Source organism: Macaca nemestrina, chromosome 10 (assembly GCF_043159975.1).
Source record: "Macaca nemestrina isolate mMacNem1 chromosome 10, mMacNem.hap1, whole genome shotgun sequence".
NCBI classification, from domain to species: domain Eukaryota; kingdom Metazoa; phylum Chordata; class Mammalia; order Primates; family Cercopithecidae; genus Macaca; species Macaca nemestrina.
In genome coordinates, this window is record NC_092134.1 from 4,619,251 (window position 1) to 4,634,959 (window position 15,709).

General features: G+C 44.7%; 1 protein-coding gene and 1 non-coding gene across 3 annotated transcripts in view; both read right to left on the reverse strand.

Annotated features, from left to right (window-relative positions):
* LOC105493325 (transmembrane protein 132C) overlaps positions 1-15,709 on the reverse strand; it is a 434,894-nt gene that overhangs the window by 289,884 nt on the left and 129,301 nt on the right. For both annotated transcript variants that reach the window (XM_011760893.3, XM_071070804.1), the window contains exon 2: positions 6-894. In XM_011760893.3, coding sequence (XP_011759195.2) covers positions 6-894 — 889 coding nt within the window. The remainder of the gene's footprint in view (positions 1-5; positions 895-15,709) is intronic.
* On the reverse strand, positions 15,521-15,624 carry LOC112429143 (small nucleolar RNA U13). Its single transcript, XR_003021283.2, has one exon. It is a non-coding gene; the product is annotated as a small nucleolar RNA U13 (small nucleolar RNA).

The following is a 15,709-nucleotide window of genomic DNA, read 5'->3' on the forward strand; positions in this document are numbered from 1 at the left end:
CCTACCTCAAGATGAAGAAGTCCACGGAGGAATTGCTGGAGATGGTGACATAGGCCGTGACCACGTCTCCCTGCTTGACTGGCCTGGAAGGCAGCCAGATGACCACGTTACCATCCAAACGCAGCTCGCTGAGCTGGGCGCTGTCCTGGGCCCGGTAAAGGCCGACCGTGCCAATCCTCTGCAGGTGGGACGTGGTTTCCTCCAGCCCATCCTTTCCTGGACGGATGGCGTTGCCCTTCCTGAAGTCACCCCCGGCACAGTCCCCTCGCTCGCTTCCTGGGTGCACGGTGTAGTAGAGCTCCACGGGGGTCCCCTCCGGCTGGTCCACGAACTTCTTCCTCCCGGCACCCAGCGTGGGGGGGCTGAACCAGCTGGACAGGAGCTCCAGCTCGGCCACACACAGCCCCAGGTCCCCCTTCAGCCGGCAGCTGCCCCGCACCTCTCTGGTCTCTCGGAAAGCAAAGAGCCTCAGGCACGGCAGCTTCTCCCCGGCGCTGCGGTCGTCCCAGTCTCTGCCCACGATGTGGAACAGAACCTGCACTTTGGGCCGGCTCAGGTAGACTCTGTCCCGCAGGATGTGGGCTTTCAGTTTCCAATCAAAACTAAACTTACTGGTTGGACCTAGAAAGTTTGAAGTCAACATCAAGTCCAGAGGCACAACCTTTTCCACAGAAAAGGGTCCGTAGCTGGCATTGAGCACTGGGGGCTGCCTGGTTTTGTAGGTAAAGAAGGACTCCACCCTCGACTGCAGGCTGGAGTTGCGCAGCAGGTCCTGGCCGGCTTCCTTGAGGAAGAAGGAGGTCTCTGCTCGGAGGATGTGGTAGCTCACAGGTAGGTAAGGTGGCAGTGAGGAGAACCGCTGTATGTTGTCTGTGACCCCGTGACCCTCTATCACTAGAAAGGGAAACAGAAAAGAAAAGAAAAAAATCAAAGACACGATTATTAATGGGCTGCTCATTAGCTGTTAGGTCTGTAGGCCATTTAGAAATGAAGGATAGAAATTCTGAAGTCCACGGGGCTAGAATTTTTATATTCTTTCTGGAATAAGTCATTAAAACGATTCTACATGGTCGGTGAATTATGCATAGACTTCTATTAGGTTGAAACATGTGAAAATGAGAATTCTGTAGAGTAAGATTCGTTGAATGGTGGCAATTTCATAGAGTCCAACTTAACAGAATGATGGTAAATTACCTATAGGAGTAAAGTGGGTATTTTATGAATAATTGGCATGAGTTTAAAATGTACTTAATGGCACTGGTACATAAATAGCAAAACAGGCCAATGTATAAAGTCCATAAATAAACCTAAGAACATATGGAAGTTTAGTCAGTGATAAAGGTAGCATCTCAAATCCGGAGGTAAACATAGCCTTTTTTTTCTTCTTTATAATTTTTTTTTTTTAAATAGAGATGGGGTCTCACTATTTTGCCCAGTCTGGTCTTGAACTCCTGGGCTCAAGCAATCTTCCAACCTCGGCCTCCTAAAGTGCTGGGATTACAGGCATGAGCCACCGCCTCTGCTGCAAACGTTGACTTTTAAATCATTGGTGCTAGGACAACTGTACAACCATTAAGAAAAAAGTAGATCCACACCCCACACCATACATAAGACTGAACTTCAAATGGATCAGCAATATAAATCAAAGAAGTTATATCTTTCAAGCACTAAAGAAAACATGGATGAATTCCTCTATAACCTGGCTGTAGGAAGAGCTTCACAATTATGACTCAAAATCTAAATGCAATTTAAAAAATTTGCCTATATAATTTAAAAAATTGCTGGGAAATGACAAGCTGGGAGAAAATATTTGCAACACATGTATCACATTAAAAGGGCTAATGGCCCTAATATACAGATCTTGAAATTTGAGGAAAAAGATTTTTAAAAATTGAGAGAGAAGTGAGTAAAGGATATGAACAGATAGTCACAAAAATATATTAAAATTGTTTATATATAGATATATATATTCAAAACTAATGAGCATCACTCACAATTAGAGAAATACAAATGAAAACTACAAATACCACCTCTTACCTATAAGACTGACAAAAATGACCAAGTATAACACACACTGTTGGGAAGTCGACAGGCAATAGGCAGTCTTAGTGTATTGCTGCTGAGAATGAAAAGTGGTACGACCTTTCTGGAAGGGAACTTGGCATTACATTTGCATTTTTCTTTGACTCTTTCATCTTACTTCTAGGAATCTACTCTGAAGATACACCTCTGGCAATTAGAAAACACATACACACAAGATCATTTATTGCAACACTTTTTTTTTTTTTTTTTTTTTTTTTTTTTGAGATGGAGTCTCCCTCTGTCACCCAGGCTGGAGTGCAGTGGTGCGATCTCAGCTCACTGCAAGCTCCACTTCCCGGGTTCACGCCATTCTCCTGCCTCAGCCTCCCAAGTAGCTGGGACTACAGGTGCCCACCACCATGCCTGGCTAATTTTTTTGTATTTTTAGTAGAGACGTGGTTTCTCTGTGTTAGCCAGGAGGGTCTCGATCTTCTGACCTCGTGATCTGCCTGCCTGGGCCTCACAAAGTGCTAGGATTACAGGCGTGGTGGCTCACGCCTCAGAATTGGTTTTAAATGCAAAATATTTTGACACAACCTTCATACCTCTATGTAGAAAAATGGTTGAATAAACTACAGTAAATCCACATAGCAGAGTATCACGAGCTGCAATAAAAAAAGGAATAAGATCTGTATGAAGCAATATGGAGTGCTTTCAAAAATATATTGATAAGTTAAAGAGCATGGTGCAGAAGGCTATCTGACTACACTAATTTCTGTGGAAGATAGAAGGGGAGTGTATTAGTCTGTTTTCACACTGCTAATAAAGACATACCCCAGACTGGGAAATTTGAAAAAGAAAGAGGTTTAATGGACTCACAGTACATGGCTGGGAAGCCTCATAATCATGGAGGAAAGCAAAGGAGGAGCAAAGGCATGTCTTACATGGTGGCAGGCAAGAGAGCTTGTGCAGGGGAACTGCCATTTACAAAACCATCAGATCTTCTGAGACTTACTCACTACCCCAAGAACAATATAAGGGAAACTACCCCCATGATTCAATTATCTCCACCTGGTCCTGCCCTTGAACCATGGGGATTATTACAATTCAAGGTGAGATTTGGGTGGGGACAGAGCCAAACCATACCAGGGAGATAAGAAAATGTCTATGTATTTGCTCATTCATGTAACACACATGAACACACAAGACAAGAAATCAGAGTCTGTAAGGTTGGTTATCAACAGGTGTTGGGTGGGAACCAGGCAGAAATAAAGGGGGCTGAGGATGGGGAGGAAAGATGGAGGGTGTATCTTTTTTGTATAGTTCTGACCTTTGGAATCATGTTAATGTTTGACATATGATAATAATATCAACACGGGTAAGTAAAAACCCTGAATTGGTCACAAGTGGAAAGAAATGAACTTAATTATATTTCAAATGAATATCAAAACCACACTGAAGGAGGGTAAGGGAGAACTAATCCAAGTAATTTTGGACACATATTTGGTCTTTTTTTAATTCCTCATATCTCCCTTAGAGATTTTGCTGTTTATGTTTATTCATTTGTTGGAAAAAATAGTAACAAGAGAAGCCATTTTTCTCATGTTACTCAGAAATAATGAGTTAATAATGCCCACCATATTATTATTCCTAAATTCATTAGATTCTTTGATAATCTTGACCCATCTGGGTGGAGAGTGACTTTTAGTCATTGATCACCAAAGACACTATCTTGTCATCATCGCCGCCTTTCTCAGCTGGGGAGAAAGTGTTTGTTACTAACTTTTCCAGGTGAAACGAGTTAGCAGAATGAATAAGCGTGTCACCCTCTCCCCACTGGGTGGGAGCCCAGTTCCAAGGCTCAGATCCCTCTGGCCCCCTCCTGAGATTCAGCACACCAAGTGGCGATACCAATGGGGGTGTAAACCACTTGGCTCTGGGTTCTGCATCCGTTCAGACCTGACATTGCAGACTGCTCACCCTGGGGCTCCACCCAGCCTGCAGATGAGTTTTGCTTGGCCCACTGTTTTTTTTTTTTTTAAATCTTTATAAAGTGAAACTCAATTTTTAAAAACTGGGGAGTCTCTGGGTTTCCAGCTTGTCTTTGAACATGGGAGGAACTTGCAACATTTGGGCTTTCTCCCCACACGGCGACGACGGGAGGAGGTGACTTACAGCCCCAGTGTTGCTGTCATCCGACATTCAGCCCACTGTGCACCATGGAGCTGCCTGCTTGTCCCTCAGGTGCTTTTGAGTTTGAGATTCCTGATTTACAAGATTTAGCTGGCTAAGTCGCTGAATATTGGGGGCTCACAGGCTCAACCTCAAGGTAGGAAAGCACAGCATGTCACCCCTCGCTTCCAGGGTTTTTTGTAACCATCCCTGACATCAACAGAAGGACCACCAGCAGCCTCCTTGCTGTTTGAATATTTTCTTTGCTAAGATCCCCCATGGGCTTATGCTACATGAGGGCATGGCTAAGAACTTGCTACACACTCATGACCCAGAAACTTCAATTGCCCCAAGTCTAACTTTGAAAACCCAAGAAAGCCCATCTCCTTGTTTCTGTCTTTTAAAACCCCCAGAAAACCCAAACAAGACTGCATTCGTATATTGAGAGAGGAGATGGGAGTTGCTCTCTCCTTCTTTCCAGCCTTCCCTCCTGTCCCTTCCTCTCAGTGCAGCCTGCGCAACACGCCAGCATATGGGGCAGCCTGGCTCTGCTGTCCTCTGGAAGGACCCTAATCCTTTTCCCGGCAGGGACACTGGCGAGCAGATCAAAGCTGCCTTTGGTGCTGCAGCCAAATGGACTTGGATTGTCAAGATGGCTTTTCAAAGAAATAACATTCTCTCCAGTTCTCAGCCCAGAGGCCTTGTTCTGGGGTCACCAGCAACAAGGGCACATTTGCCTCCCTCTCTTTAGGGATGGCTCGGCACTTCCATTTTAACCCCCTAATTTCAGAATCAGCTTAAAACATGCGCAAAAGGCCCTGCCGAGGTACGACATTCCAGAAAGTCTGGCTCTCTGTCCTTAAACACGGACTATTTAGGCAACTTGTCATGGTTTGTAAAAACCAACAGACGAATTGCCACATCTGATGCTTTTATTTTGAGGTATTTATCCCAATCCAAAAAAATCCTCTTAAATCTTGAAGTGTAGGGACTTAGAGACTCATCTGTTTGGAGAAGGTTATGAGCCAAGGGCTCTGTGAAGGGGCGGGGCACAGGACTCCAGGCCCATCTGCAGCGGGGGCATTCGCCAACAGAAAGCATTTGTCAACAAGCTGTTTTGTCATTCTTCATTCTTCCTACACATAAAGATTCCTTTTCTCTCCTTCTCTTAATGGGAAAAAAGTCTAAAGGAAACCTGTTTGCTTTTAAGCTGAGTTTATTTTCTATAAAATACAGATGGAGTAGGCTTGTGGTCTTGCCTCCTGTCTTAGGGTTCTTCCATTCTTTGAACAGGTCCCTGTTTATCCTTCAGATGAGGAAAAATGAGAAGGGATGAAGTGAAGTGAAGCCTAGCTCATCCCTTCCTGTTGAGCCTCATTCTGAATTCTTGCAGCTCACGGGGGATTTGACTTGAGTCAAGAAGTGACAGACACCATAAAGAAAGGAGCAAGGCCTTGTACAGTGGCTAAGGGAGCTTCAATTTCCATAAAGAGGAGAGAGAGACAGAGACAGAGACAGAGAGAGAGAGATTGAAACTGGTTGATCTAGGTATTAGCATAATCATAATAACAATGGAAGAGTAATTATAAAATGGCACCCCATCTCCTGTATCTACATACTTATCTACAACCTTTGCATGAGACTTTGCAGTTCTCCCATCAAGAGGTGGAGTCAATTTCCCCACTCTTTGAATCTGGGCTGCCTTGTGATTTGCTTTGGCCGAGAGAATATGGAAGAAATGACAGTATGCCTCTTCTGGGCCCAGGTCTCAAGGGGCCTTGCACATTTCCACTCTGCCTCTTTTGGATGCCTGATAGTAGGAAGAAGAACAAGCCTGGGCCAGCCTGGAGAAAAGACCACATGGAGAGGAGCGGTGTGATCCCAGCTGAGGCCATCCTGCATCAGGCAGCCCATGCCCAGCCCCAAACAAGTGAGCAAGTTCAGCCAAGATCAGAAGCCCTGAGACTCAGGAGGCCTTGTACATGATTAAGTCTCCACATTTCAGGGTGTTTCATCATGAGACAATCCCTGACGGAGCAACCAGCAGTCATCAAGAATTGACCCTATGTATGAGTCCACTTTCATACTGCTATGAAGAAATACCCAAGACTGGGTAATTTGTAAAAGAAAAAGAGGTTTAATGGACTCACAGTTCCACAAGACTGGGGAGGCCTCACAATCATGGTGGAAGGTGAAGGAGAAGCAAAGGCACATCTTACATGGTGGCAGGCAAGATAGTGTGTGCAGGGGAACTGGCCTTATAAAACCATTAGATCCCGTGAGACTTATTCACTATCATGAGAACAGCATAAAAACCCACCCTGATGATTCAACTGCCTCCCACCAGGTTCCTCCCATGACACGGGGGGATTACGGGAGATATAATTCGAGATGAGATTTGGGTGGGGACAAGGCCAAACAATATCACCATGGTCTAGGTATGTTTTTAAATGCTTTACATGTGGAATCTCAATTAGTTCTTCACAACCATCTCATGGGGTAAGTATCATGATGACCACTTCTTATACAAGAAGAAATTGAGGAATAGGGAAGGTAAATAATGTTGCCCCAGATCTCCTGGTTGTAAGTGATGTAGCTTAAACTCATGACTGGCTGTCTGGTTCCAGAGGTTCTGGTCCACTTGGCAACAGGGCTCACCTTGCTCTACTCCCTGCCTCCCACGTGCATGAGGATTCATTGAGATGATGCCTACAAAGTGTTTAGCAAGTCTCTGACTCATAATAAGGGTGCAAGCAGTGTTATAGCTTAATTATTTCTTAGTACGCCCTTGTTCCAGAGTTTTAAATTTATTATTGAAGTTTAAATACATCTTGCTCCTTCATATCTCCAGGGTCTCACACATGGCCACTCCTTCTGCCTAATTAATTTCCATTCAGTTTCCAGATCCACCTCACCTCTTCTATGAATAGGAAGCCTCCCTGACTTCCACACGAGGTCCAGTGTCCCTCCCAAAATACCATGCACCTCTCTTTTATATCTTTTCACACAGCTGTAATTTTATATTTGCTTGTGTGCATGTTTGGTTAATGACCATCTTCCCTAACAGACTGGAAGCTCCATGGGAAAAAAGGATAGTGTGTTTATCCAGCAGCGTGCCCTCCTGTCTTGAATATCATGTGACTCAGTGACAACTCATGCAACACTTGAGAAATGCATGAAGTTTGACCAACAGCCCAAACATGAAGCAAGCCAGATGGGGGAAGAAGCCACTTCACAAAACACAGCAGTAAGGTGTACAATGAGGGAAAATGTAGACACCATTTGTTGGAAGGCAGAACTTCTCACGTGTGGTAGGAAGAATTGCAGCCAATATCCATGGACATTCTGGCATCCGGTACCGGGAGATGGCGACTCTCTGCAGCCATTCAGTGTCAGTGCATCAGAGGTGCTGAGGAAACTTTCCCTTCATGTAAGTACTTTCTTTGCCTCACATTTGCCTACTTTTAGAGCATATGGTCACCCAGAAGTAAACTAACAATTGTTGCAGCAGACAAGAACAATTATTCCTTTCCCCAGTAAAATAATGCACTAGCACCTGTCCATCGGGCTGCTGATAATTGACCAAGAACTTCTTGAGTACATACACGCCCAAGACTGCCTGGTGCAGCTCTCTGTCCACAGACCTTTCAACTGAGGGTGGTGTTTCCTAAGCCTCACACCTCCCTCACTCTCATGACATGACCAGATAATGTATGCACTGTTAATCACTCCAGGAGCTTACTGATAATTGATAACTTTATAAATTAGAATTGAAAATAATGTACTAATATCAATGAATAATTTTGTTTAAATAATCTTACTGTAAATAAAAAACCAAGATCATATCCCCTAATTGCTGCCTGTCTACAGCTCTGAGCCATAGTTTGCCATTTCTTTGTTAAGCAGGGAGAGTATCAAGTGTTGGGTGCCGAAGAGGCAGTGGCTACAAAATGAGATTTTCTCTTAGATAGACTCAGAATAATTCAAACAATTGAGCAGGAAATTCCCACTTTCTCATGTGGTTGAACAGGTGATTTCGCACCATGTCCAGGTATCTCCAACAGCCAACCACAGAGATGCTCATGTGAAGGGTTCCCCGACAAAGCTGTGCAAGGTCCATCTGCACCGTCACAGGCTGCAGCACTGTGTATGCCCCCTAAACTCACCTCTTATCTTGGGAAGCCCAGAGGTAGCAGATTAAGGAAGGAATCAGAGGTGGTTGCCAGCCTTTGCTGTGTGTTTTCTCCTGGAAACGTTATCTCCTGACAGCAAGGAAACAATTCCAGGGCTGCCACAGCATTGTGAGTTCTGACCAATGTCTTTCCTCTTACTCCAGTTCATCTGCTTGCACCAACATCTCCCAGAAAGATAGGATAATTGAGTCATTTTTATTGACCTGAAACAATACCCCTGGAAAAGTCCAATGCTGGTTTCCTATGGCCACGGGAGAGAGGCGAGTAGTTGACAGCTGCACCTGCCTATCTGGCCTCCATGCGGACAGCACGTTCACTGCTGTCTCTCTTCCTGTTTACCCATTTTCTTTTTTTTTTTTTTTTTTTTTTTTGAGACGGAGTCTCGCTGTGTCACCCAGGCTGGAGTGCAGTGGCCGGATCTCAGCTCACTGCAAGCTCTGCCTCCCGGGTTTTTACGCCATTCTCCTGCCTCAGCCTCCCGAGTAGCCGGGACTACAGGCGCCCGCCACCTCGCCCGGCTAGTTTTTTGTATTTTTTAGTAGAGACGGGGTTTCACCGTGTTAGCCAGGATGGTCTCGAACTCCTGACCTCGTGATCCGCCCGTCTCGGCCTCCCAAAGTGCTGGGATTACAGGCTTGAGCCACCGCGCCTGGCCCATTTTCTTTATCTGTACTTGCCTGTCAGTGTTGGGGATATTGTGTCCTCCGTCGGTTGTTCATCAGAGAACTCTACCACAAAGCTGCTGCCGGAAATTGAGTTTTTGAGATTCTGAGATAGTGGACAAAGGAGACGGCCACGTCACTCAGCTCCCGGACAGGATAACACTGGGAGAATGAGCCTTTCCACTAACATGATGCATTGCCTTCATCACAACGCTCACTTTCAGACGTGTTGACCAGGGATGGGTTCTTTAGAGCTGATGTTCTCTGGGCTGGGACATAAAGGATGGGTAGGACCTGAGGAGGTTGAATGGAATATGGCAAGGCCACATCACTCAGTGCCCAGACAGGATAACACTGGGAAAATGAGCCTTTCCATGAACATGATGCACTGCCTTCATCACAATGCCCACTTTCAGATGTGTTGACCAGGGATGGATTCTTTAGAACTGATGTTCTCTAGGCTGGGACATAAAGGATGGGTAGGACCTGCGGAAATTGAATGGAAAACGGCAAGAATTCTAGGATGAAGAACAATGTAACCAAAAGATTGGGGAGGGAAAGCTCAGGATCCCAGCATGTGAGGATGGGAAGTCCATCCAGGCAGATGGGATGAAGCCAGGGGTTACTCTAAATGGGGCAGGCAGTGGATGCCCACAAATATACCTTGGTAAAAATACTAGGTCCTGCTTCCCTCTTGAATTGGATAAAAATAAAAATGACATCCCCTGAAATAATCGACAGGCACAAGTGGAATTGATTTAGGGTGTGCAAAGGACTTTCCAGAACAGCACCAAAGTAGGGGTTTCTCAGGAAAGGGTGATTTTCTTAAGAAACACGTGGTGACATCTGCAGACATTTTTTGGTTGTCACAACTGGGAGGGGGTTGTTACTGACATCTAGTTGGTAGGAGCCAGGGATGGTTCTAAAGATCTTACAATGCACAAGGCAGTGCCCCCGCCACACATAATTATCCAACCTACAATCTCAATAGCACTGAGGTTGACAAACCCTGATCTAACTTGATCCACATAGGAAGTCTGAGGTAGTTTGTCGGATATTACATACCTAGGAAGAAACAGGGGAAGGACTTTCATCAAAGCCTTCTCCAGCCCAGAAAGAAGAAATGTATCACAGTGGTTAGGAGTTCATGGAGTGACATGAAGTTCAACCATGAATCCTTGTCCCACAATTTCTTAGAGGAGGATTTTTTTGTTTTTGTTTCTTGGAAAGTACCTTAAACTCTTGAGCCTCAGAATCCTCATGTCAATGGTGGGAATCACATAAGACCATCTCACTTAAAGCAATACACTAAGCACTTAGCATGCTTAACAATTAGGAGTTGCTGTTGCTATTATCATTATCATGACCATTATTTCAAATATGTTCACTAGTTATAGCAACAAGCTTTAAAAACTACAGAAATGGTGGGGGAAGGGTGACATCCATATATGGAAAAAAAAATTGGGTGATGTCTATGTGAGAAAGAAAAATCTGAAATTAAGGGAAATGGCTCTTTTCAGGACTTCGGAGGTGTCTGCTGCATCAGGCATCTCTGGTTTACTCACATGATATCAGACACCTGCAGAACAGGACTTGCCTTTCTCCATACGCCTCAAGGAGAGCCCTGATTGGATTTTCCTTCCAAGTCACTGCAGCTTACTTGAAACACCAGCCAACCTGAATATTTTTTCCTCTCTCCATTGGTGATTTATTAACATTCCCCAGACACAGAATGTCTCTCTCTGCTAAATATGGCTCATTGTTTCTTTTTTATTGAAACAAAAGGCACCTTGATAAATGGATTATTTGATTTCAATGCCTCTTCTGAACAAACCCCGAATATCCTTTGCTGAAATTACATAGCGTGGTTTGCAATTTCATAACCGTCAAACTCTCCTTTAAAAGAGCAGGTACTTATATTCCCCTCTGAGCCCCGGGGGGATATTTCCCCCCTTTTCTCTGGGAGAGCTCCAGCTCCATAATCACTTTCAGAGGCGACTCAGTCAGACTCCTAGAAGTACAGCAAAGGAGCTGTGCCTTTCAAAGACAAATGCTCTAAAATCTTCAGAATCTTGAACTTCATCAGCACAAGAAGGGTGCCTTGGGTAGGCACAGAGGGAAATATTTCCCAGGCGAAGTTATAAATCTAACACGGGCTGCTTTAACTGCATGGTGTCAGTGTTTCCGCAAGTTAAGCTCAGCCAGCGGCTTGCCTGGTGGCCATGTGGCTGATTCCTCCACAGCCTCCGCCTGCCCTCCCCTGCTGACCACCCACAACGTGGCTTGGAACCCAGGTCCATCCGCAAGTGGGTTCTGATTGGCTCAGGCCGGGGCTCTCCCAGGACAGGTGCTCCTCTAAGGGACGGTGTGTCAGCTTCCTATGCTGCTGGAACAAATTACCACAAACTTAGCGGCTTAAAACAACACACATTGTTTTTTTCTTTTTATATAGTCCTGGAGGTCAGAAGTCTAAAATCCAAGTGTCACTAGGGAAATAACACACACTGGGGCCTAATGGAGGTGGAGGGTGGAAGGAGGGAGAGGATCAGGAAAAATAGCTAAATGGATACTGGGCTTAATACCTGGGTGATGAAATAATCTGTACAACAAACCCAAATGACTCATGGTTACCTATGTAACAAACCTGCACATCCTGCACATATACCCCTGAACTTAAAATAAAAGCTAAAACAAAAACAAAAACAAAAAAACTCCTCGAAGTGTCAGGAGGGTTGTGTTCCTTCTGGAGGCTTCAGGAAAGAATCTGTTTCCTTTCCCATTTTCTGGAGGTCACCTGCATTCCTTGGCTTGGAATCTCTCTCTTCTAAGCCAGCACCTTGGCAGCTTCTCTCACCCCTGACTTCCTGCCTCCCTCTACAGGGACCCCTGTGATGACATCAGGGCCACCTGGATGATGCAGGATAATCCCCCATCTCAAGAGCCTTCCCTTAATCACATCTGCAAAGTTTGCAGTTTCCCCAGGCAGGTCACATATTTGCAGCCCCTGGCAATAGGGCTGGAAACATCTTTGGGGAAGGTGGCATTTTTGATTAGCACAGTGACTGCAGGGAGGAACACCACTGGCGTGTAGAGAGCGGCCAGTTCTGCTAGGTTTTCTGCACAGCACGAGACCGTTCTAAAACCACAAAGAATTGGCCAGATTCTGCATGGCTTTGCCCCACTGGACATTCACAGAGGTGAGGAACCCACCTACAGTGATCCAAGCAAAGAGCAGATCTTAAACATCCTCTAAATAATTGGGAGAAGGGCAACGATTTCACACACTGTATGTGTTCTAGAATTGCAACTACTGGGGTGGAGATCGGACTTCCACGAAACCTATCTAAAAAGTTGTTTGTCCTTTTTGAAAATTACATCCACAGTGCCCAATCTGCGTGTGAAATTCAACTTGCTCCAACACAGCTGCACCAGTCTGCAACTGTGGCTGACACACCCACGGTGACTCCAAATACAGGAGCAAGTACCTGACCACTTCATTTGGTCTTCTAGATATACCTGTTAAAATATTACTTTACCTTGAATTATTTTTCCTCCCTATGACAGAGCACTATTCTGATTTGTTTTTAATTATGTACATATGTAGGTTATCAAATTATTTCATTTCGTGACTCATAAAGGTGAGGGTTGAGAATGACTGGTGTTAACCTAGGGGTTGGCAAACTTTTTCTTAAAGGGCCATGTAGTAAATATCTTAGGTTTTTGCAGGCTAGAAGACAAAAATCAGTATTATATAGGTACTTACATAATCTTTAAAAATGTAAATACCATGTTTAGCTTGCAGGCTGTACCAAAACAGGTGATGGGCTGGATTTGACCCATGGTCTGTAGTTCGTCAATCCCTGGTCTAAATCAAACAGGGCAATTCCAAGCTCATTCCCATTACCTGGTTCAGTTACACAGAGGCCTAAACCCATGATTCTCAAACAGAGGCAGTTTTGCTCCCAAGGGGACATTTAACAGTGTCTGGAGACTTTTTCCATTGTTAAGAATGGGGCTGGCGGCAGGGGGGCGGGCAGCCAGGTGTGGTGGCTTAAGCCTGTAATCCCAGCACTTTGGGAAGCCGAGGCAGGTGGATCCCTTGAGGTCAGGAGTTTGAGACCAGCCTGGCCAACACGGTGAAACCCCATCTCCACAAAGAAAAAGGCAAAAATTAGCCAGGTATGGTGGTGCGTGCCTGTAAGCCCAGCTACTCAGGAAGCTGAGTAAAGAGAATCGCTTGAACCCAGGAAGCGGAGGGTGCAATGATCTGAGATGGTGCCACTGCACTCCAGCCTGGGCAACAGAGCGAGACTCCATCCCCAACCCTGCAAAAAAAAAAAAAAAAAAAAAAAGAATGGGGTTGGGGGCATCCTGTTAGCATCTAGTGGGCAGAGGGAGGCCAGGGATGCTGTTCAGCATCCTACACTGCGCAGAACAGCCCACCCACCAAATCATCCAGCCCCGAAGATCACTGTGCTGGGCTGGGAAAGCCCTGCCCTAGGCCAAACTGGGCCAAGGACCTATGAGGAGAAGTGTGTCAGGATTTCTGGGAAAGAAGGTCCCTCACTCTTTAGCAAACGCCTTTCACCCCAGGGCCAATGCGTGAGCAAGTCTCCCCATAAATACTGTTATCCATCTGGAATCCATGCATGAGTGCCCAGAGACACGCTTAGCCATGGGCGGGCACAGTAAGGGAAGGGACCGTGCTTTTATCCCAGGGCTTGGCCCAGTGAGGGGCCTGGGAGAAGCTCGCCTGGATCTCACCTTGCTGCTGCCCTCCCCGCCATGTGAGCCAGCGGACTTCCTTAGTGCACCAGGGTTTGCTCTCACCTTCAGACAAAAGCTTCTAAAAGGACACACCTTGCTTCATCCAAACTGCAGTAACTCTGCTTCGCAATTCATATAAAGAAGGAGTCGGCATCCGTTTTTCTGTAAAGGCCCAGGCAGTAGATATTTCAGGCTTTCGGGGCCAAATGGTCTCCGTTGCAACTCCTCAACCCTCTGTGACCGCAACCAGAGACCAGTGTAAATAAAAGACTCTGTGTTCCAAGAAAACTTTCCTTTTAAATACTAGAATTTGAATTTCACATGTCAAAAAGACTACCACTCCATCAAACAATTTTTTCCCCAACCATCTAAAGACATAAAAATGTAAAAAAAATTCTTAGTTTTCAGGCCACCACACCAAAACTGGTGGTGGGCTGGGTTTGACCCACAGGCCATGGTGTGGGGACCCCTGAGAGAGAGGAAGCCTTTCTGAGTCGTGTTTAGTGCATAGGAGAGCTTTCTTAGTGTTTCTTCCGCGCATTTTACAATCTGAATTACAGACCGGGTTTACCTCTTTGATTCAAAATGTAAACATGTTTTTTACTATGCCTCCAAAACAGTTTGGAAATGGAAACCAAAAAGAAAAAAAAAAAAATCAGGAGGGTTTAGAGTTGTATAATATAAGCATGTTACAGCAGAATTTAAATATCTGCATTTGCTGCTCACATAGCATATGGTTTGAGAATGTTTCGCTGTATCTATTCAAAGAGAGAGGCATCCATTTATCACAGATGGTGGCATTATTTATGATGGAAACTTACGTTAATCCTGAGAGTCCCAATTATCTCAATTCATATAAATAAAAAGGAGAGCATTCCTGTTCTTTATGATGGTCTTTTTCCTCAAAAATAAAGAGCTTATTTTTAATATAGTCCACATATTTTCTTTCCCACTAATTACAGATAATTAAAAACTTGTATGTACCACTGAGTCATCCACATTTTCCCCCCACATGTAAGTTTCATCTGCTTGCTAGTTAGCATCTGTAGTTTTGTTTGGTTATACCAGCATTTAGAATGATTATATTAATGACAAGTCTTAGGGGACAAAGTAGAAAATGCTTTCCTGATGGTTGAGTAAACAAAAAGAGAAAAGAATACACCAGAAGATAAAATCAATTTTCTCTTTCATTTTATAGCCTTTAACGTGTGAAAAGGACATTTAAACTGAGCTTTCCAAGAGGGAATGGGGAATTATAAGGGAGAATTCTGAACAGTCAATGGAGAAAAATATCCCTTAAGTGGGAGGTGAAATCTTTTATCCTTGTGACACCTGGATTATCAAGACAGGAGGAGGACAAGACAGACAGGAGGAGGACAAGACAGGCAGGAGGAGGAGAAGACAGGAGGAGGACAACAGTAAAACCATCAGTCAGCACCGTGTCGGTCCAGGTGCTACCTATCATATATCGGCTTCTTTGTACTTTCAACAACCCTATGCATGAAGTATTTTCATTATCTTTAATTTTCACATACAGAGATTGAAGCCCAGAGAGATTGAGTAATTCAGCCAAGGTCACACAGCTAAGAATTCTGAAATCAGAATTTGAACTCAGGATCCCTGTGCTCACTTCTGCGCTATCCAGCCTCAGAGCACAGGCTTCATGTTATGTATTTTTAAATTTTATTCATTTCTTATTTTTCACATCAGATGGGCAAGGTGCCAACATCATAACAAGGTCTGAGGGAGACACGTCTCACACATGAGCGTGAAAACCCAATCATCACCCTTATGGACTACAAAAGGACCTAGGCTTTATTTCAAATCTGTATCTCACTCTGGCTCCATTTTTCCCTGTGCAGAGAGAGTGTCAGTCCTCGGTAGACACAAAGG